This window comes from Anolis carolinensis, chromosome 4 (genome assembly GCF_035594765.1).
Source record: "Anolis carolinensis isolate JA03-04 chromosome 4, rAnoCar3.1.pri, whole genome shotgun sequence".
Taxonomy (NCBI): Eukaryota; Metazoa; Chordata; class Lepidosauria; order Squamata; family Dactyloidae; genus Anolis; species Anolis carolinensis.
Genome location: NC_085844.1, coordinates 26,476,777 through 26,500,799, shown reverse-complemented (window position 1 = coordinate 26,500,799; position 24,023 = coordinate 26,476,777). Strand labels below are relative to the sequence as shown.

Sequence of the window (24,023 nt, the reverse complement as noted above, 5' to 3'; positions counted from 1 at the left end):
AGATATTTAACATGGTGAGTTTAAATCTTTTTTATTTGGTAAAAAAATAATTAACTTAACACAGGAATATATGTAAGCTATGACTAAAGATGTGGATGTTGGTCTGGAATAATGCTGGCAGCTCTATTGCAATGCATGTCCTTTTCAAAAGGGCTTTTAGGGGAAAGGATGCCAATCAGATTGTTAACAAACTTAAATGTATTAAATGGCACATTGATTTTTTTTTAAAAAAACATGGTATTATATTTGTTTCATTTTATATTGCTGAGGCGTAAAATTAGATTGCATAATTTCATTGTGAATAATAATGTTATTGATTAAAGGCACAACATCCTAAAAGAAACTGCTGTAAAATGTTTTTAGTGGCGTATTGCTAAGTGTAATCATTTTAACATTGTTAGAATATAAGACACAGAAATTTGTTTTTAAAGCATCAAGCAAGTTGCCTTTTAATGACACCTGAGTAATCTTGGGGGTTTTTTTGTGTCAGGAGCAACTTGAGAAATTGCAAATCGCTCCTGGTGTGAGAAAATTGGCCGTCTGCAAGTACGTTGCCCAGGGGACGCCTGGATGTTTTGATGTTTTACCATCCTTGTGGGAGGCTTCTCTCATGTCCCAGTAATCTTGGTAGTGCTAGCAGTTGTTTAGTTAATCTGGAGAAAACTGAAGCAGACATTATTAAATTGGGTTTAGTGTCTCTGTGCTTCTTATACTGCATTTCTACTGTGTTTTTCTCTTAATTTGGAGTGTTTCACATATTTTATTGCAGTTAAATTACTGCACAAAGAGTATTTGATGAAATCTCTTTCAAATTAAATCAGGGTTAGTGAAAGTCATAATTAGGTTAATAGAGAAAACCCCTGATATGTATTATAGAATCAGTGTATAGGATCAAAGCATAGGGTGAGGGATGAATAATTTTGATGAATCCTGGGACTGATTTTCTCCCAGACACCTTGTGGATAATACAAACTCAGCTAAACGAAACTGGAAGAATCCAGAAATTCCTTTCTTTGTTGATTCTAAAGATTGTGGGGCTTCTTGTGATTTAAGCAAAAGTTGACTACAGTAGCTACTCCTGAAGACATCTGTGAGAGGCAGTTCACTCCCCCCCCCCCCCAGTACACTGAATAGTATTGGAAGCTATAAAATCTGCTGTGGGATCCCATGTGTCCCCTAGGCTCAAGTTTTCCAATGTCCCATTGGGCATGAATTAGTTCTGCTTGCTTTTGATGTTTTTAAAAGCAATAATTCCTGGAGGAGTAGTAATAGTTGTAGTAGTTATTTTCCCCTGTTTTATCTCTCTAAAAAGTGGCAAACAATAATACAATATTAGAATTATACATATAAAGGTTAAAATACATAATTAAAAGCAATAATGCTATTAAATAAATCTATTAAAATACATAAAACACAGCACTCCCTGATTCGATCTTTAAAACTTTCTTCTTTAAAAGCCTGCCTGAATGAAAAGATTTTGCCTGCCACTGGAAGAACAGCAGGATCTCCCTAGGCAGGGAATTCCAGAGTCGAGTGGCAGCTGCCGAGAAGGCTTTCTTCTGCATTCCCACTCACTATACCAGTGAAGGTGATGGGACTGAGAGAAGGGCCTCTAATGAGGATCTCAGGGCCTGGGCAGGTTCATACTGGGTGATGCAATCAGCAAATAGCCTGGAACTGAGTCATATAGGAATTTGTAGGTCATAATGTCTGTTTTACCCTAGTACTGTGTTCATCCATCTGCATGATTGAGAACTGTGAACACCATGATGGATTAGGGAGGGAAGGTATAAATGCTGTTGTGTGTAAATAATGATCTCTACTAATCTAGTTTGAAGATTAGTAGCTAGCATCAGAAGGTGAAGATCAGAGCCTTACCTGCAGAATTACCATTTGTTGCACTGAGGACTAGTAAAAAGCCATGATAATAACCATATTAGTGCTATCAACATCCTTTTCCCAGGAACCCCAAAAAAATTATGCAGTCTTCCTGGAAGGGGAAGAAGAACTAGTCAGCCAGGATGGCTTGTGAACAGGTCTTTAAAAAAGTAAATGCCAAAAAAGGCAAATTTCAATCAAGTCTATCATAAAAGAAACACCACAACAGCTGAAGTCTCATTTGGTTTTTTTCTTCATCCCATTCTTCAGTTTAGGGCTTTACATAAGAACTGTGGTTTGAGGAGATAAGTTGCTGTTGTTCAAATATTGTATAGCTTGTGGATTGGGCTTTCATCTTCACACCAAAGGCCTTTATTCACATTTTTCAGCAGAATGCAGTTTGGTGGGGACAGGATCTGCTTGTTTTTCCTCTCTAGTTTAGGGGTCTCGAGGAGGAGGAAGCAACCTTGGGAGATAGGAGCTTGTTTCTCTTCAGACAGTTTTTCACCCATGTGGAACTGACCCATATTTGCACTTATAGCAGGCAGGCCGTGGTGGACTGGTAGGATTGATTGGCTTGCAGCCTGTCTAGTGTCTGGATACATCCCACAATCAAAGCTTTTTGGTTGTAAGAAATAAAATTGTGACCTAATTTAGAAAGTTTGATAATTTTTCAGTATGCTATAGAATCATAGAGCTAGAAGGACCTTGTAGGCATTGAATCAAATCTTCATGTCAATGCTCTAGCTAAAGTACCCCCAGCAGGTTGCTGCCCAACCTCTTTAAGAGGAGACCCCACCATCTCTTCTTAAGCAGAGAGCTGATTCACAGTTCCTCGGACTGTTTGGGGTGGGGGGCAGACTATAATTTGAAAAAAAAACATGAATGTATTCCTATGCACACTGCACATAGCTTATTTATAGTGCAAATAATAATAATAATAATAATAATAATGAAAGAACAATAAAATATTTAAATTGAAGAACAATTTTAACCAACAAAACTTACCAGTATTTCAGTGAGAAGTATGGGCCTATTTTTTGGCTGATGGGATAGTCAATTTAATTTGGATTCTTGTTGTTGTGTGTCTTCAAGTCATTTCAGACTAAGGATGACCCTACATCTAAAGTTTAGCATGGGGCAGGGTAAATGAGCTTGGAGGGCCGCATCCAGTCCATAGGCTTTAGTTTGGAGTTCCCCGCTCTAGGCAATAAGTTCATTTGCCAAACCAATCTTACTGTCAAAAAGATCCTTCTAATGTTCTGTTTGAATCTGTTTTCATGTAACTTAAAACAGTTACACCTAATCAGCACCCTGCTGTGACTAAAAACCATTAGACCATTGTTTTTATCCACGTGCAGGGGGCACTTCCCAAAGGGCGAGTGCTCACCAGACCGAGGGGGCTCATCCCTACGGCGAGCATTCGGCTCAGTGAAGTGCCCTGTGAGCACTGCTGCCTAACAATGTGCAGGGGGTGTTTCCCAAGTCGTTCCAGCAAGCACTCGCCCCTTGGGAAGCACCCCGTGAGCATTGCTAGGCAGCAGAGCTCATGGGGCACTTCCCTGAATTGAGTGCTCACCATAGGGATAAGCCCCATTGCTCCAGCGAGCACTCGCCCCTTGGGAAGCGCCCTATGAGTGTTGCTAGGCAGCAGCGCTCACGGGGTGCTTCCCTGAGCTGAGTGCTCGCTGTAGGGACGAGCCCTGTCGCTCTGGCGATCACTCGCACCTTGGGAAGTGCCCCGTGAGCATTGCTAGGCAGCAACGTGCACTGGGCGCTCTCCTAAACCGGATTTCCGGGAAGGATAATAGGGAGGCCCTATTATCCTTCCCGGAAATCCGGTTTAGGAAAGCGGACATCCAGTTATTCGACATTCGGCCTGCCCGTTTATGTCAAATAACCGGAACTCTACTGTACTTATATAGATTCTCTTGTCAGGTGATCTACTCAAATCATGACTAGCAATTGGATTGAGTTCTGAGGCTGGTTTCCAGATAAATATTTGGTGATGTACTCTCAGCAAGTGCTCATATTTCAAGTTGGATTCGCCTTAACCCCATCATCTCAGTGTTTGTACATTTTCTGGCTACATTGTTGTTAAAAATCTGAAATAATTACCTGGATCCTAACTCGCTTCAGAGCTGATGGAAAGTACAGAGCCAGTACAAATTAATCATTGAATCATAGAATAGTAGAGTTGGAAGAGACCTCATGGGCCATCCAGTCCAACCCCCCGCTAAGAAGCAGGAAATCGCATTCAAAGCACCCCCGACAGATGGCCATCCAGCCTCTGCTTAAAAGCTTCCAAAGAAGGAGCCTCCACCACAGTCTGGGGGAGAGAGTTCCACTGCCGAACAGCCCTCACAGTGAGGAAGTTCTTCCTGATGTTCAGGTGGAATCTCCTTTCCTGTAGTTTGAAGCCATTGTTCCGTGTCCTAGTCTGCAGGGCAGCAGAAAACAAGCTTGCTCCCTCCTCCCTATGACTTCCCCTCACGTATTTGTACATGGCTATCATGTCTCCTCTCAGCCTTCTCTTCTGCAGGCTAAACATGCCCATCTCTTTAAGCCTCTCCTCATAGGGCTTGTTCTCCAGACCCTTAATCATTTTAGCCGCCCTCCTCTGGACGTTTTCCAGCTTGTCAACATCTCCCTTCATCTGCGGTGCCCAAAATTGGACACAGTATTCCAGGTGTGGTCTGACCAAGGCAGAATAGAGGGGGAGCATGACTTCCCTGGATCTAGACGCTATTCCCCTATTGATGCAGGCCAAAATCCCATTGGCTTTTTTAGCTGCCGCATCACATTGTAGGCTCATGTTTAACTTGTTGTCCAAATTAATGGGGTCTTACCATTTTTGGAGGGCCTACCAGTCTTGACTATGTTTTATCAATCCTCTGATGATGGTGACAGCAGGTCAAAACAGAAAGTAGGAGAAAATCAGTCCTATGTGTTCTTAGTTGCCTGAAGGGTCTAATAGTAGTAATGGTAGTTGCAGTGGTGGCAGCAATGCTTCAGTCATAGCCTAGAGGAGTACCTCTACCAATATTTGCCAATTGATCTCTGTATATGAGCAGCTCTGGCTGGGCTCAATTGCCTGAAGAGGAGCATGGGTGGTTCAGCTGCCAGGCCAACTAGGCACTTGCCTGTGGCGCATGTTCTCAAAGGGCGCAGTTGAGGTTCTCCCGGGTGCGCATGCATGCCTGCACTCATGCATGTTGAGATGCACGTGGGAGCGCTTCAACTGCGCCTTCGGACATGGTGCCAACTTCCGGCCAGCCTGGGCCTTCCGGACAGTGTGCCGGCGTATGCACTCTCCACCTACTTCAATCGGCACTTCCTTCTGCCGATTGAAGCAGATGGAGAGTGTGTGCATACGCCGGCTCGCAGGGTGGCACGCTGGTGTGGACCCGCCCTGCATGCCAGCGTGCCAGAAGGAAGTGCCGCCGACGTGCGCGCTCTCCAGGAGGCTGCCGCGGCCTTGCCCTCCGCCACCTCCTCCTCAACTGAAGTCAGTAGGAAGAAAGGCAAGTGGGGTTTTTTAATTTGTGTGAATGTTGCAGCGTTTTTTTTAAAGAGCTATTGATTTGGGGGGGCGCAAAAATTCTGTTTGCCTACTCTTCAAAATCATCTAGGGACGGCTCTGAAGAGAAGTATGTGTTGTAGGAGAGACACAGACTTTGGGTGTGGATCAAATAATAAAGTCAGGCATGTGGAGACAGGGAATGTTGTAAATGTCAGTAACTGTATGTCCCCCAAGAAAAATACAAGGTCTGATTCCCTCCCCAAACCTGTGGACAAAATCTTCTCTCAGTATCCTATCTCTACATTTGTATCCTCCCCTTCAATATATGCCACTAGAGCATTATTATTATACTTTGTCTATATCAAAGCAGCAAAGTTATATCCTCTTGGTTTTAGATACAGCACTCTACTGAATTTAAAGATAAATGTGCAGAATAAACATATTCTGCACAATAAGAAGGTCTAAACTTCAGTTTCCTAGAAACATCATTTATTATTAAATTTGGATATCCGGGGTAATATCCTCAGAGGAGAATGAAATTATATCAATTCTTGATTTTAACTTATTATGACCCTCTGAATGAGAATCCACTAAGCTACGGTATTGCCAAAAGCCTTGCTCTGATCTTCCAAGCTCAGGGTTTCTTTGACTGAGTCTATCCTTCTGTATTATGAGCTTCCTCTTTTCCTCCTCCCTCTTATCATTATTGTCTTTTCTAATAAGTCAAGTCTTCTCATGACATGTCCTAAGTATGACAACCTCAGGTTAGTCATCTTGCCTGATCGGTCTTAGTCTCTTATTTGTCTTGTTGGCAGTTCATGATACTCATCGAATTCTTCTTCAGCACCACATTTCAAAAGACTTGAGTCTCTTCCTATCAGCTTTCTTTGTTGTCCAGCTTTCATAACCATACATAGAAAGCAGAAATAAAATGGCATGGAGGTATGTCAAAATTGCACTCTTCATCAGAGTAGATCAGTGCAGTTTCTGTTGGGAAGAATTATCATCATAATGGCACACAAAACACTAGTATGAAACCAAATTGATGTGGCCTTACTGTATAAGAGATACTTAATGATGTCCTATCAGAAACACATTTCCGCCTCTGGAGTCATCCAGCCAAATTTGTGTGCCTAGCAGGAAGTGATTGGAAACTTCTAAAAGTAGGATTGTAGCATTCAAGCAGAATAGCCTCATTTTCTTCACACAGCCGGACCCTGCATATGTAGCTGTGGTGTACACTGTAAATTGCTTCCATATACATTAGTTCTGTGCATGGGACTCTTTGATTTAGTTCAAAGCCTAACTCAGCAATTCTTGTTCAAAGCCTAACTCAGCAATTTTGACATTCCTCCATGCCATTTTATTTCTGCTTTCTATGTATGGTTATGAAAGCTGGACAACAAAGAAAGCAATTCTTGTTCTTGTCCTTGCTTAGATTTTAATTTCTTATAACCGTAAGTCATCACAATGTAAAAGAGGTTATATAAATATCAAACAATGAAATTAAAATGTAAAATAACCTAGAATTTCCAACATCATTTCTAATTTTATTAAGCTTGCCAGTAAGAATTAAAATATGCAAAATGCAGCCATAGGGGCAGTAAAACTTCAAACTTTTTGAAATGCCTTATAATGACTTGCATGAGCTAATATCATTGAGGAAGTTGCAACTCTTCTAATAACACTAGCAGCTTTATTAAAACGTAAAAATTACTGTATGTCTTTGATTCTAAGACTCACACTAATTATAAGTACCACCAACAAAAAAGATTTATTATTTATATAAAATACTAGCTGTGCCCAGCCACGCGTTGCTGTGGCGTTTTCTGGTGGTGTTGGTGAGAAATTGTTGAGGTAGTGGTGGTATTGAATGTCTGTTGTATGATAGTCTTTATGTTTAGTATGCACATTGAAGTGGATTATATGGCAATGTGGAGTCAAGATAATCCAGTTCAAAGCAGATAATATAAGATTCTAAATGGGTTATATAGCTGTGTGGAAGGGCCTTGAATATAATCCAGTGAAAATCTGATAATCTGTGGAAGAGGCCTAAGTGAGGCCTAACTGTGCCTGTCCCCTGGGCTGAGTAGGTTGCTAGGAGACCAAGTGGGCGGAGCTTATTTTATTTATTTATTTATTACAATATTTATATCCTGCCCTTCTCACCCAACAGGGGACTCAGGGCGGCTTACAATAAGACGCATATATAAAAATTATACAGTGCAATATAAGCCTTCTAACTGGCAGCAATTGGATAAAAACTATTATTCCTCTCCCTGTAATTAGGACTTTATTTTTCTTTTCTTTTTGTTGTATCAACCTAGAGCTGTGAATGATAGGTTGTGTTGTCAAATTTCGAGGTTGGGGGGCCTGTAGTTTTGTTGTTTTGTCCACTGCCCTGATGCTATCACTCTTTTATATATATAGATTCTAAGATGCACCCCATTTTAGAGGTGTTTATATGGTGAAAAAGTGTGTGTTAGAATTGAAAAAATATAGTATGCGTGGAGGGAACTCAGCAATTCTTGATCTAGGCCCAGTACAATCCAGTCTGAATCAATCCCAGTTTGAATTGAGATAGTCTCGACTCTGCCCAGCAACTTGCAGTAGAAACAAAAATATCAACATTGTTTCTGTTTATTACACATCATTTGATATCATTTGGCAATTAACCTGATTACATTTCAGTTATTTTTATGTGAGGCTACTTTAAAGTTTGCCATTTTTCAAACATGAAAACTTAAAAAAACCCATTGCCTGCTCAATATAATGAGTTATATTTTCAGAGGATTGTCAGTCTCGTGGAGGATCAATATGGCCTCTAACCTCCAGCTGTACCAACACCTCTAAATGCTGTAATGAATAATTGGCACAGTTCACTGATGCATAGGCTACTGCTGGAATCAGATAAGGTGTTACACAACAAAGAATATAATCATCTTCCTTATTCCTTATTGGGGGTCATTAAAGGTAGTGACATAGCATTTTCCTTTTAAGTTTTTGTCCATTTAATTGCCTTTACTTTTTTTGTCAAGTTTCAGTTATACTTCATCTTAATTTTAACTTTCTTTCATAATAGCTCCTACCAGATTTCTTTGTCTTTTCTCAAATGCCTTCACATTTGTCTGAAAAATCTTTACTGATTGTCACCATCAGCCATGCCCTTGGTAAAATATACTACTTTAAAGTGAAAAGTTGATTAGAATGACATTGTTATTCTGTTGTGGAGCATAAATATTGTTTCAGAGGAAACATTTTCTGTGAGTGAATGAAGAACCTAATAATTCAATGACAAAATAAAGGATTACAAATGAAAGTGAATATAATATGAGTACACGTTTCTTTCAGTGTGTATTTTATATAAACAGAATTTTAATTAATTTATATATTTGCTTCATTTATACCCTGCCTTTCTCATCCCTCAGGGGACTCAAGGTAGCTTTCAGCTCTGGCAACAATTCAATGCTGGTAAATCCAACAATAAAACAATAAACATATCCCCACAATTAAAATGATTAATAGTTAATTAATAAAGCACATAAAACAATATACAGATTAAAACATATAAAGTACATAATTCCATTCTTCCAAAATCCTTGCTCATAATCCCTTATTCAGACTGTGTTGAAACCCGTAGTGACTTATTCTTCGAAGGCTTGTGTGCAGAGCCAGTTCTTTAGTTCCCCCCCCTGAAAACCAAAAGGGATGGGGCCTGCCTGATGTCACTGGGGAGGGAGTGCCACCACTAAGAAGGCCCTGTCTCTCGTCCCCACCAATCAAAGGATGGGACCAAGAGCAGGGACTCCTCCCCAGACAATCTTAAAGTTCTACTAGGCTCATAAAAGGAGATGCATTCAGGCTTATTCTGGTTACAGCATTGTTTGTCATATGTAGAAAAAGCTTTTAGATACATTAGGATATTTATGTGCTAATGTTTGACATCAGTACTTGGTTCATTTCTCAAAGCTCATGCTGTTCTCTAAAGAATGCATTGTATTTAGCTGTTCAAGCAAAGCCCATAAGAAATGGTTATGATCTGTAATACATATGGTACCTTCTTACACCAATCAGAACCTATAGATCTTGTGAGTTCATGTGTAACTTGAATCTACAGAATGAAAAGAAAGATTTATACATTAACTTGGAGGAGTTGGTGGACAGTTGTTCCCTATAGTGCCCTGGAGGAATGTGCTCCCTATTTTCCCATAGCCCCGTCAGTTGGAAGGTACTGTTGGTCATTTTGCTGTGTTTAGAGTCCCTCAGGCGAGTTGGTTTGTAGGGACATGTGAAGGGCTTAAAAATGGGCCTGAAGTCGACATGCAGCTTACCAGTTATATTTTCCCCACACCTGCACTAGAAAGTGAAATACTGTACCCTAATTTGTGAATGAACCTGAGAAATTTTTTGATCATTTGTTGATAATAATGAGGTTGCAACTGTTTTGTTTGTTTGTTTGTTTGTTTTTTGCAATTTTCAACATGTGCCAGAGCCAATGTATTTTCTTTAAGTTCCAAGTATTCAATAGGTTTTTAATTTTTTATTTTTATGGCTAAATTATCATTTATCATCATTTTACAAAGCTATTACTTGTGTACATCTGGAGTGTGAGTTCCAAAAGTGGGGTTTTCTTGATTAGTTTTAGCAAGAACTCAACTTGTTTTCCCCCCCTAGTCTTGAGGTGTCATTAATACATATTTTAAACTGCTCTGTATTGATAATTAAATCACAAAGAAATGTATATTGGATCCTTAATATTATTATTGCAGTCTATAGTTTTAAATATTGTATGTTAGAATTCTTCCAATATTTAATGCCACTAATTTTGAAACCACAGGCAAGGACTGCACTATAATAGTTGCTACTTGGAGGAAATTAAATTGATGACTAATGGGCATTTTGTTTATCAAGTTGCTGTTAGTAATATAATGGTTTATATGATTCCTGCTGATTTCCAGCTTGGAGCACATTAATATAGTTGTGGACATGATTAGAACATTCATTCAGTCATTTTTATTCACTGAAAATTGGAGAACTTTCCTTCACCAATACAGTTATCATAATGTGCTACGTTTACTCAGCTTTTAGCATGAGTTAACTACTTAGTAGCAGAAGAGGCTTCTAAGGCACCTTCTGCACTGCCATATAATCCAGATTGTCAAAGCAGATAACTCATATTATCTGTTTTGAACTGGATTATTTGAGTCTACACTGCCAGATGCTCCAATTCAAAGCAAATAATCTGGATTTTATATGGTAGTATAGAATGACCCTAATAGTCATTAAACACTTGATATTTCATTGAAAGGCTTTGACTTGATATCCCCATGACTACACACTTTCACCTTAGAACTGTCATAGTGTTACATGCATTCATTCATTCTTTTTTTTTTTTAGGTCTAATCTCTACCATAGTTGCTAGACACTAGAAATAGTATATTTTTGGAGCCCAAAGAAATGGGATGGCTGTGGGGATTGACCCCGTTGACTGCAGAAGCAGTCCCAGAAGTCAGTCCCCACAGGGCCTTGACCTCTAAAGACCCAGACATTAGCCTAATGTCCAGAGCTTTAGAGGTGTTTAATTAATGTGGAGTAAACTGAGAAAACCCAGTTTATTCTGCATGAATTCATTTTTACCTGAGGCGTCATTTGGATGCCTCAGGTAAAAAGCCTGGCTGGAAGGGCCCTAAGATGGTTGCTCCAAAGAGCAAATCTCAAAGCATCAGAATAACTGTGGTGGGTCATCCACTCAGGGCCATCACCAAGTGAGGGAGTTTTTCTGAGGGAGTACCCTAGAGTGGCAATTGGGTGGATAGGCTTTCTATAGCAGCCTTCTGCATGAGTTTCAACTCAAAAGAGAGTGAAAAATCTGCTCAATCTGGAATACACCAGTGTTGACTTCTTTGTGTTACATGATGATCATTGTAAATTACCTGACTTTGTACCTTAGCCTCCCATACTAATATTCATATAACAGAGATTACTTTCAAATGATTGTTTTCGCTCCTTTTCATGAACATCCAGAGCCATGTCCTCAAGTGAAGAACTTCTGCAAGATAAGCTTCAGTCCTACCTGAAAGAAGTTATGATTAGCCTTGAATCCCACCATTCTATTGGACTTTCTCCAATATCCTTTTTTTGGTCATGATTCTGAAACGAGTAACAGCTTTCCAACTCCAAGGATTCTGGGATGAAATAGATTACTGTATCTAGATCAAGGGCTCTGAACCAAGAATTCTGAACCAGGGGTCCTTTTTGGCGTCTGTGGAAGTTTCATGGGATCTGTGAGGTTGAACTGAAAAAAGACAACACATTCTTTATTGAATCCCCACAATGAAATAAAGAGACCAGACACAAGATGTGGAGAAATAAGTGGGCCATTTATTGACCTAATTATAAAACTGGTAATTGAGATAATTGACTAGTTGTGGGGAAGAGCACTGCGACATGGGTAATGGTGAGGCCAGGATTCTTTTGGACCACCGGCCAAGCCAACCACTGGGTGAAACACCTGAACCCGGGGGCACTCCTTATTGATAGTTTGCTGTCCCGGCTGATCATTACTGGAAGGCCGTCCCTGGGCACCTCTCCCCCTGAACCATAAAGCCCCCTAGGAGAGAGGCAAACCCCCCAAGGTAAGCCCTAAGGGAGATATTTTGGGGAACCCCCTAAGCCATAGAGCCTACAGAGATAACCCCAAATCCCCCCTTCACCCCAGTATGGAAGGGTGCCAAGGTGTATGCTGATTCAAGTTCTCCCCCACTTCCTGCCAGTGACACCTATTTATACAGCCCCCACCCATTTAAATTCCTTACTCCCAGCAGCTTCAATATGGGGTAGGCGAAAAACCCTCCTCTCTAAGGAGGGAAAAAATTCCTACCCAGCCCTAGTGCGACCAGCTTAACTCATATTGAACTGAGGCCGGGAGGGTGGGTTGTGCTGCAGGGAAGTGAATGCAGAGAGGAGGGGGCTACCTGCAGCAAGGTTTCTTTAGCCCCTCCTCTTTTGCCAACTGGCAGGAATGCCAGCCAGAACCAACTGGTCTTTCGCAGGGGGATTCAATTTCTCCCCTCTGGCCCTCCGGTTGGCTCATTCTGTCTGGAGGTGCATGTTTTCTCTGACCTCTAACTGAAATCTAGCATTTTTTCGCTTATGAATGTATGCAATACAATAGTATTCATTTCATATCATATTACAATTGTTGCATATCTCAAAAATCACTTACACTCATCCATAGTTTGAAATTACATTATTGTTAGACCTGATGCTAGATCATATGAGATCACAGTCCTGCTGTGTACAAACTATTGTTTGATGTAGTTGGCCAACTGAAAATATTACATACATATTAAAAATCCTAAAATTTTATTTAAAGACTTAGCCAGTGCTGAGTGTCATAAAATCTATCTGAGAAGGGATCTGTAATTTTCACCTAACTGGCAAAGGGGTTCCGAGGAGCAGAAAAGGTTAAGAACACTGATCTCAATCCATATCACCCTGCCCAAGCCTGGCTATGAGACATATTCACTTTGGTCTCGTTGGAGGATAGCCTAAGTGGGAAACAGGACAAGGGAAGTATGTCACTATGACTTCTCAAGTACTTTATATTTTATTATTTTAAATCTATTTATTGTATTTTGCTAAATTGGTTACTGTTTTAATTGCTTATGTTTTATCTTTTTGTATTATATATTGGCATTGAATCTTGCCAGATTGTGAGCCACCCTGAGTCTCTTTGGGTGAGAAGGGCGGGATAGAAATGATGGGAATAAATAAATAAATAAATTCTCCTGGACATCTCATCAGTTTTCAGTAGCATGGTATCCTTTGGACTGCCTCCATGACAGTAATAGTTCTTCAGCAGTGCAATATGCTGCCTTGGGAGTGTGTGTGTGGGTGTGTGTGTGTGGGGGGGCTCCTTCTCTGTTGGTTTTAAAGCAGAAGCGGTATGGTCATCTGTGGATAATGCTTTGATTGTGTTTTTCTGCATGGAAGGGGGTTGTACTCAAGATTCAACTCTATGATTCTGCAATATGTCCCTTTAAAAAAAAAGCCGAAACACAATTTTAAATGAAATAAATTATCTGTCAACCAATCAATTACTCTGCTGCTATTTGGGGCAACTACTGTGCCCCAAAATGGACCAGTAGGGAGTGAAATTGCCACTGTAAACCAGTGTTCCCAAGTTCATTTTGATTTAGATTTTCTCGAGAGATTAATGGTAAATTTTATTTTAAATAAAAGTAAAATAACATAATAGAAGCAAATTATTATAGGTAATGAAGAAATAGATGTGCCACATGAATTTGTGTTAGCAAAATAAATACTCTTTCTACCAAATAATGGTATTTTAAAATTATGTACAGACTTTTATTATAGCTAAACTTAAGGTACCGTTCTTTTCAGAAGTAGCTTTTTTCTGGTGAAAAGAATTGCAGAAGTGCTTGGAGGTATTGTGTCTGTGCATGACAGATGCCAAATGAAATTCAAAATACTTCTAAAGTGGTCAAGAGAGAAGACTGAACAATCTCAATACCTGAAAATGGCACACATAGTCTCTAAATAGTCTCTAAAGTGCTTGGTACCATTGAGTGCCAGTAGGCATGGCATACTAGCCTAAGGTGAGTTCAGTATTTTCTATTTTGAGCAACTTTGTCCTATTTTCCAATGTACAAGGTATACTACTTCTAAACTGATGTTGCCTCATATAGTTTTTGCATAGTTTGTATAGAACATTTAAAATATACAAACCTGCCCAGTAAGTGAATTCACACACACTGGATTCTTTTCTTCCTTTCATAGGTCAGCTTTATACTTTACTCAAATAGCTCAAAGACACCTTTATACTTAAATGGAAGTAGCAATATGTTCCCCCTTTCCTTCCTTTTCAAAATATGATATACAATTTATGTATATAGTTTACTGTACTAAGAATAAGAAGCCACAACTGGTTTGTAGTACTCTGTGGGTCCTTGGTATCTGCTTGGGTTTGGTTCCAGGACCCTTTGATGGATATAAAATAGAGTAGTAAAATGGTGTTCCTTATATGAATTGCTTTTTAGATTTGGGTGGCAATATTTTTAAGCAATGGATTTTTGAATCTCTGGATTGCAAGGGCAAACTATAATGAGTAAATGCTGCTGTCAGACACTGTAGGGAAGTGTACATAGTTGTGTAGCAATTCCCACCTCATGTGGAGTTCCAAGTTTTGTTTCATCTGACTTTGGATCTGGTGAGGCCTCATGGAGAATGTATATTCAATGTAAAAATTGTCCTGGTGGCCTTTCTTAAAACACCTATTGAGACAAATGCAGGTGGTCTGGTTACTGCAGTGTTGTTCTCAGCTAGGAAGAAGCAGAAACAACAAAAAGGGAAAGAACAGGGCCATTAGAAGAAACTTTTTCTTATCTGAAAGCCAGGCTCCAAAAACAGTGGGCAGCTGGTAGAATGTCTTTTTGAGTGAAATTTGTTTTATCATTCCTGCCTATTTCACCACTTTGAAACAACCCCCCGCCATAAGTGTTTAGATTGAACAGTCTACTTCCTGACATATAGGAGTGCCTCTACCATCTTGATTGTCTAAGTAAGCACACAGATACCATAATGATTTCAGCAATAAGTAATACTTAGTATTTACTACAGTTATTTGGCCAACATACAACAATGTTGTTCCCATTTTTTGTCAATTAAGACAGATGTAAATCAGGTTTTGTAACTTTCGGGTTGATCACACTTGGCAATATATGTGTAAATTAGTTACGAATGCTACTATTAATGCTGTTTGAAAAGTTGGGCCAACTAAAGATGTACAGCAGTGCTGGACACTGAAATTGTGTACAATGTACTAGTCCTGTGTAGATATATTATATGTGCAATTGAAGTTGTATCATTGTTCTGAGATATATACACACACACACACACACACACACACACACACACTTATATCTCCATGTGATTTATTATGTAATGCAGCTTGGAAAAACACAACATAAATGGTACTTGTCACAATAATGACTATTGAAAGCTAAAATGGATTTGGAATTACTGGCCCCCCCTCCCCCGCCAAATAATTTTTAACAAAGCAGGCTGGTAATTTGAGCAGGAGGATAAATTAAAGAAAATATATTTGGTTCAAAATTTCCTGCCCTAAGCTGCTTTTTCCCCTTTGGGAAAAAGATATTGAATACTCCCCTCAGTTCCACTATGAATAAAAATGGTTGGGAAGGTTATTTCCCAGCAGAAAAGGAACAGAAATGGAAACTGTTAAGGAGTTTCTACCAATCAGGTCCATTTTTGTCAAGACTAGCAACTTATTGAGGCATTTTTATGGTGTATTTGTGTCTCTGAAATTGGCCTCAAGATGTAAAATTAAATGTTTGTAAATATTTGGCCCTTTTAGCAAACTGCTGTAAAATAAAAAACACATTCAAAGTTAAAATATTTTGTCTTTAAAAATTTGCTGTAAAGCTGGATCTGACTTATAAAATACATTTTAAGTTTACATTGATTTTTAAAAGGATATCATTGTTTATTTCATGAGTCAACACCGCAGCTATTTGATTTGTTGGCTGGTTATCTTAAGCTGCAAGCCAATTTTTTAGATCAATTATTCTTTGGTTTTGGTTACAAAAATTACTGAGCATGATTGGGGAAAAAGAGGAGTAGGGAAGTGGGAAACATGATTTGATCAATAAATATCTACCTGATCTTCAGTCACAATGAATGAACAACCCATTAAGTTACAGATGGGAATTGATTCTAGATAATAATGTTCCTGTACTGGCAAATGCGTTTGTATAAGCAAGTGTCTCCATAAGATTTTTCTGAGTGTATTATTCTCATTGACTGACAGTAGTTTAAAATTAATATTTTAACTATTTAAAATTGGAATAAAGATTTCTCTGTGTTCCACAACCATCTCTGTTATACTGGCAGTCAAAATGCTTCTTTATTTTGACAGATCTCTGGATATCACCTGGTTGAAGCAAAACTATCTTTAATGGGGTGGGGCTTTTTATCCTCCTTTTTATGCTTTAAAAGCATAAAACATGTAAGTTTGCGCTGGTTTTTGATTAATTAATGTATACTATTATGTTTCGCTTTAAGATGTAATTATTCTTAATTAGTGCTGTGAGTCCTATTTTGGGGAAAAGATGGGATGTAAATAAAATAACATTAAGTTAACTGAACAATGCTACCCAGATTCAGCTTTAGGAGCTCCAGAGAGGGACAGAACTCCTACCTCCAGAAAGTTGTTACCATTGCTAAACGTAGCACTATGCATTTTTTTTTAACATTCACTCAAATTCTGTCCAGCAAATTGAACTCATCAGATGAGAAACAAATAACTTTTTTGTTGCCTAATAGCATAGAAAAAGTATCTTGCAAAGCATTTGGTCTGCATAATGTCTCAAATACAGTGTATATCAACATATAGTAGAGTCTCACTTATCCAACACTCGCTTATCCAACGTTCTGGATTATCCAATGCATTTTTGTAAATGTTTTCAATACATTGTGATATTTTGGTGCCAAATTCGTAAATACAGTAATTACTACATAGCATTACTGCATATTGAACTACTTTTTCTGTCAAATTTGTTTTATAACATGATGTTTTGGTGCTTAATTTGTAAATTCATAACTTAATTTGACATTTAATAGGCTTTTCCTTAATCCCTCCTTATTATCCAACATATTCGCTTATCCAACGTTTTGCTGGCCCATTTATGTTGGATAAGTGAGACTTTACTGTACTTTAATCTGTGTTGGATTGTGGCTTTGTCTTCTGGCTGTCTCTCTTGTTTACAGTTTCAGGAGAGAAATTGATAGGGATGAACATTATAAAATAATTTGTGTTATAAATAATTAAAACAGGAGTGATATATCAACCGAGGGAAATGGGAATTGCTCTTTTCTAATATCTTACAAACTTCACTGGATTAAAAGTTATCATTTACTCAACAAAAACAAATGCACTAGAGTTATTTCTAGTTCTCCTGTAATTCTATGATCAACTGCTGTTGGATGTTCTGCCAGAAGCTGACAATAAAATTGTGTTGGAGACTTGAAGATAATATGTCTTTAGGTATTTTAAGAATGTCTTTAAGTATTATGTCCAAGGCATAATTCATTTCAGGTAAGAAAAATAGGATTCCAAATTTCACAAAAACGGTATTATCTGAAAGGCCCTGGAACAGATCTCTCACATGTTATGAAGGCCTACTGTTCTGAAAAACAGACTACATTGTCCTGAAATAGCAAAGTTGTTCTAAAGCTGTAACTTGCCATTCATTTAATTAGTATCTAGTAATATAATTTACATAAGATGTGGAAATGTCACTGTAGTTCTATCTAGAAAATTTATCTTGGCAGAACACCCAAAAGTATGTGACTGAAAGTGATTTTAGTGCATACAAAAAGCACATGACACTGCAACTTACCTGTGCATTTTCCCCACATGTATGCCAAGATGCTTTGTTGCAGAGAAACTCATATGCTGTGGCATTTAGCTGATTGCCAGATAGAGAATTCTTTATGCTTGTAGAAAAAAAACACTGTATAGTTATTTTGATTGTTGCTCCTTAGTAGATTGTCTTCAGTAAAGAAAAAAATCTGGAAAAAATGTTTTTCAAAAGAAAAAACTAAGTTCAACATTTTCAGACATTTCATTTATTTACCCCTGAGCCAGAAGCATTTGAATGGGCCAGGTTCTGTGTAGCTCAAACCTGGATGTATGCAACCCCGAGGCACTAGAGGGCATGGTAGAGGTGATGTAACTTAGGACTTTATTGTAGCAAACTAGCATGATATTCGACATCTGTTGTGAGTCCATATCCTCCCTGCCATGAAGACTTCAGCAGCTATTGATGGGCAAGACTCAATAGCGCCTGATCATGCCATCGTCCGAGGATTTACCTGGTGCAGTTATGTTCAGATGGTTTGGTGGTGGCATGCTGTTGCCATCATGGATCATGATTGTCTTTTCTTTCTCTGGAAAAAAGAAAGATATATTTTAATTTTTTTAGCTGAGGTGTTAAAATTGTGAGGTACCTTTTGGAAATTTGGAATTTTTTCCCAGAAAAATAATAATAATTAAGGTACAGTGAGCATTAAGGTACACCTAGCACAGTGAGGTGGAGTTACACCGCACATCTCGAGGTGTGGCCTTGTAATGCCAAGGCATTACAATTGTGACACCAGTAACGATATGATGTGGAGGGTGACAATAGTAGTAATTAGCCACTTTCCTAGGTTGCGGAAATGTGGGACAGTGGCTTCATGCAATAAAGTCCTAAAAGTGAATTTCTTTTTGAGAGTTGATGTTTATAATTGAAAGGTTGTGAGAATGAGTCAGAGAATGAGGAATCTTCAATTGACACATCTTTTCCCCATGACAACTCTTTTCAGGAGTGAATTTCCCTTCCCAAGGATAGAATTTTCTCACTTCCTCTTGTCTAACCCCCATTCTTAACTAGGAGTTGTATGTAAGTCGGATGTTTGTAACTTGGGGACTGCCTGTACCTGGAAAGAAGTTCCAGGACTGCAAAAAGGTGTTGCCAGTCTTTTTTGTGTTGCTTACTTGTTAAATCACTCCAATATTAAGTCTGCATTCATATTGTATATTGCACAAAATGTCTTTGCAGGATAAAATGTGCTGAGACTTGCAAGAACATTTGGTGGTAGACCAGTTCCATAGCTCCCGTGTTCCTTCTTATTTTATTACCTTTTTCCTACTTCCTTTATGTAGAGCTCCTTTCATAAGTACAAAGGTTCCAGGATGGAAAAGGAGGAGGTAATTTAGACATGAGAGAATGTGTTGTATTATGATAGAGTTTCTTTTTAATTTTCTTGAGAAAATCTAGATTTAAGTTATATATATCTGACAGATAATTTTGGATTAAATACAGTTTAACAGTTTATAGATGTAAGATGGACATTTGATTTAAGAAAGTTTAATTCTAGGATTATTTTGTGCCTTTTTTAACAGTCTCTCATTTTTTCACAGGTATGTTATTATTTTGCAAAACTAAAGTAGTATAATGAGATATAGCATAACATTGTTTAGATGCATTGTTTTAGCACAGGGGTTTAGATGTCTGCCTAAAACAGTTCTGCCCTATCTACTTTTTAAACTAAAATGTCAGCCTGAGTGCTGAACTATAGATGCATTCTTTATGTCTGATTTCAGTTGAAAAAAATAGACTTTTAATGAGAATTTAAAATATTTTATCTAATGGACTGAAACAAGAACATTGGTGGGGCAATTCAGAAATTATATTGTAAAAAGAATACCAACCTTAAGGACTGTAAAAAGGATTTCACCCATGTACCCAGTACTATTGTGATTTAAATAAATACATTTAATTAAATATGAAAGCAGAAGCCTCCTATTATTAGGTTGTTTCAGTCAAAATGCTATTTATTTTGATGTATCACTGTTGATACATTCGGGTTTCTGTGAAGTTACCAGGTGTTAGAAGTCATGTTGCATATGGTACAAAATACAACCAAGCAGATTTCTAAATCCCTGATTATAGGTGATGATAGTAATGATTATTATTATTATTGCTGTTAAGAGAAAAATATTGGCTTAAATAGTACTGTATTTTATCTGAACTTGTTAAAACTTCTTTTTAACAAGAGAAGCCCGTTTTCTATATCATTGCTAACAAAAATGATATGCATTGCAGAGAAATTGCTGTAGTTGCTATATTAGTTTTAAGACAGCTGTAAAACAAAAGTATATTGCCACCTAATTGCCATGTATACCTTAGGCAACAATCCGCTTCTTCCTACTTTCTGTGTCCCAGTGATTTCAGTGGAGTTTAGTTACAATTTGTTGATCTAAGAACAGAGCCAGACCACCTTGATATCAGCACTGATTAAATTAAATGAATATTTCCAATGTTTTAGGATTTCAGCCACAAGTTTTCCAGTTCATGTTACAAATATTTGAAGAGTTATATTTTCATATCCCTTTTTTGAGAAGGGAAAGTGATGCTAATTACCCCCAGAATACAACAATTTATATACATACATGCACTCCCATACTGGCTTTAGAACAATTAGTTACCTTTTTGGAATTTCTGCTATTTTTAAAGAAAATCTAGTGGTTACTTAAAATCTATAAAGACAAGTGATTTTAAAAATTGAAAAGTCTATTATATCTTTGTCTGTCCTTTCTTTCACTTTTCCTTTACTGCACTATCTTGTCTGTCTGATTCTCACAGGAGACATGGATTACAACTGGGACCATACGTCTTGGCATAGCAGTGAGGCATCCCCTATGTCTTTGGTGAGACATGTGGAGCCTTACCATTCAGTTTCCTTTACCATTTCACGTTTCCTTTGTTTTATTTACATCTTTGCATGTTTTCTTTTTTGTATCCTTTTGTCCTACACCTGTAGGGGACAGTCAAAGGGGAAAAAGAAAAACTAGTGAGCAGGCAGTTTTATCGGACTCTAACACCTTATCTGAAAGACAAAAGAAAATGGTGTATTTTGGTGGCCACTCTTTGGAAGAGGACTTGGAATGGTCTGAGCCTCAGATTAAAGACTCTGGGGTAGACACCTGTAGTAGCACAACTCTAAATGAGGAGCATAGTCATAGTGAAAAGGTACTGGCTTTGTGGTGCCTGCATTTTAACTGCTCATTTGGTCTTTGTTTGCTCTCTGTCACTCATTAAACAGATCAATAATAAAACAAAAAGTTTAATCTAACATTTCTTAAGGTGCAGAAAAGAAAAACAAAACCACAACCATTGGATCACTCTACTGTTTTCACTGTTGGGAGCATAAATAGAAAACATTATTTAGGCACTAAAATGGTGACACAATCATATTTAGTGATGTCACCTTCAACCATAAAGTGATTAAACAATAACATCTGTCCCGGATTGGCATCTTTGGTTACTACTATAATGTCCCTGGGGTTGAAATTAAATTAATAGTTTAATTCCCAGGTTGAGGAGCAAAAGTTCATGGGGAGAAAATTGCATCTGTTTGCACAGAAACATTGTTTTTCTTTTTTCCCTTTCATTGCCATGTTTGTTTTGTTGCTGTGTCACTTTTGTGCTTGATAAGATTTGTATTTGTCCTCAGCTTTTTAAAAAAGTTTTGCTTTCTGTTTGATGTTTGTGATAAATCATAACAATGTTGTTAAGATAGAATGAGTTATGAATTGTATGCATGCTAATTTTGCATGTATGAGGGCTATAAATTGTTGCACAAATATGAAAAAGTGCTATGATTACACAAAACCAAAGATGATTTAAGCAGGTTTTAAATTACAGCACAAAGGCTATGTCATAAACGAACACTGGTATATATCATTTTTATAGTAGCACTATGGTAAACAAATACAACACTGATACCTATCATTCTTGAAGTAGCACTATAATGAACTGTGCTGATATTCTAATGTGGACATATGAAATTACCATAAATTATTTCCATTTAAAATGATTTTATACCATGAATTTAGGTACCTCTAGTTGAAAAGAAGTTCTGAAAAAATTGTTGGATTACCCTCCACATTAATATATCTAAATTAAAGCTCTTAATAAAGTAATTTTTCAACTACTTGCAATCACATCTCAATTATATTGAACTTTAACACAACCTGTTGTTTACCATGATAATTACTGTTTAATGTCTTAGATTTCTTTTGTCTTTGTTCAGTATAGTGTACTGAACATACACATTTAAAAGATCAATCGAAATTGAGAAATTATTTTTAAGAGTACTACTCCTATGTAGCTAAATCTGGAATTTCCATTTAGGAAAATATAAGGAATGACTGTACAACTTAAGAGATTGATTTCTGTCCTAATTTCTATACGTAAAGCCAATAGTGTAATCATAGCAGTTTCACAATGCTTTAAATTGGTGTCTGAAGATAAAGTTGTTGCTGAGATGTTTCCTCCCATAAACTGAATTTTGCTGATTTCCTCCCCTTTTATAGCATCCTGTAACCTGGCAGCCATCCAAAGATGGAGATCGTTTAATAGGTCGGATTTTGTTAAACAAACGACTAAAAGATGGAAGTGTGCCTAGAGATTCCGGTGCAATGCTTGGATTGAAGGTTAGTAGTCAAGTTTTTCCTAGTACTGTAGTTTCAAGATCTCCAAAGAAGGAGAGGCTTGAGGTAAACATTTCAGTGTCCAACAGCACTTGCCGCTAGGAAGATCATCCTAATATTTAGTTAGAATCTCTTTCTAGTCATTTAAATCTATTAGTTTGTGTTCTAGTCTCAACAACAGCAGAAACAAAATTGTACAATATTCTATCTGACATCCCTTTAGGTATTTAAGGATGGCTATCATGCCATTCTGTGCCCAGAAATTGACACAGCGTAGTATTCCAGGTGAGCCCATACTGAGATATATTATAAATTATCTCCATCAGGACATTGTATTCCTGTTGATGCAGTTTAGAGTTGCACTGGCTTTTTGGCCGCCACATCACACTATTGACATACGTTTAGCTTTTATTTTACTAAGTACCTGTCTACGTGGGCTACTTAACACGGATTGGCACAGAGTAGCAATATTTTGGATTGTCCCCAGTGGTGGTTACAATGTCTGCCTTCATCCCATTGTGGCAGTGCGACAGAATTCAGATCATCGGCAAAGGCACCAAGCAATAGTCAGGGGTTCTTTTCAGCAGCAACGAAAAATGTGCTTCAGAGTACAGAGAAAGCATGATGGCATTCTAGCTTGTGTGAACAGCAGGGTCAGTTCCGGCCCAACTGTTGACTCCATCTGAAGTGCTAAGCTGATCTGGAACTTTGGGGAAGTTCCAGAGCATTCCCTGACTTTTCCTAAGTGGTTATTTATTTATTTCGTGTCAAAAGCATTGCATAACAAATACATTTTAAAATGATGAAAAAAAAGGAAATCACAAGCAATTAAATAGTTTTAGACCAAAAACGGGCAACAGCAACCGCATTGGCCGTAGCTTTAAACAACTCCTCCTCCGTGCATGAGGCAGGACATTGTGGGCAAGCATACATATGCGGAGTTGTTTGTTCTGCTCCACAGTCACACAAGGTGGAGGATTCCTCCAGGTAGTGCCACCTTGCCAAGTTGTCTTTAGATCTGCCCACTTCACTTCTGAGTCTGTTCAGGGACTTCCAAGTTGCCCATTCTTGGTTTGCCCCTGGAGGAAGACCCTCATGGGGGGCCATCCAGTTAGAATTGCCAGGTTTAGCTGCCCAGAGGGACACCCTTGCTGTTGCTGGAGGAACATCAAGAGGAGTGGTGGTTCTCATGAAGCCCTTCCTTGATTTGAGTCTGGTGGGAGGAGCCTGATAGTCATGCAGTGGGTGGCTTTCACAGTGTTCAACCTTATTTCTCTCACCGTTAGCAGCAACTTCCCGTCGCATGTCAGGAGGGGCAATGCCAGCTAACTTGTAGAGTTTATCAACAGGTGTAGGTTTAAGGCATCCTGTGATTATTCTGCATGTTTCGTTTAGTGCTATGTCCACCTGCTTCGCATGGGCAGACTTTTGCCAGACAGGACAGGCGTACTCAGCAGTTGAGAAAGACAAGGCCAGGGCTGATGTTCTTATTACTTGTGGGTCTGCACCCCATGCGCTGCCAGTCAGTTTCCGCAGGAT

General features: G+C 38.4%; 1 protein-coding gene and 1 long non-coding RNA gene across 21 annotated transcripts in view; one reads left to right on the top strand and one right to left on the bottom strand.

Moving 5' to 3' along the window:
- The window catches only part of rims2 (regulating synaptic membrane exocytosis 2), a 434,045-nt gene that overhangs the window by 193,720 nt on the left and 216,302 nt on the right, over positions 1 to 24,023 (top strand). For 15 of the 19 annotated variants that reach the window (XM_062980098.1, XM_062980109.1, XM_062980104.1 and 12 more), the window contains 2 exons: positions 20,813 to 21,021; positions 22,368 to 22,487. In XM_062980098.1, the coding sequence (XP_062836168.1) occupies positions 20,813 to 21,021; positions 22,368 to 22,487 (329 nt within the window). Of the gene's footprint in view, positions 1 to 20,634; positions 20,700 to 20,812; positions 21,022 to 22,367; positions 22,488 to 24,023 lie in introns of all 19 variants that reach the window. The other 4 variants (XM_062980112.1, XM_062980113.1, XM_062980115.1 and 1 more) reach the window with 1 other exon arrangement.
- Positions 13,748 to 23,151, bottom strand: LOC134298810 (uncharacterized). 2 transcript variants are annotated; one of them, XR_010005899.1, is made up of 5 exons: positions 22,909 to 23,141; positions 20,721 to 20,806; positions 18,320 to 18,394; positions 17,845 to 18,016; positions 13,748 to 14,745 (listed from the first exon to the last, which is right to left on the bottom strand). It is a non-coding gene; the product is annotated as an uncharacterized LOC134298810 (long non-coding RNA). The 2 variants fall into 2 exon arrangements; XR_010005900.1 differs by having other exon boundaries at positions 17,845 to 18,394; positions 22,909 to 23,151.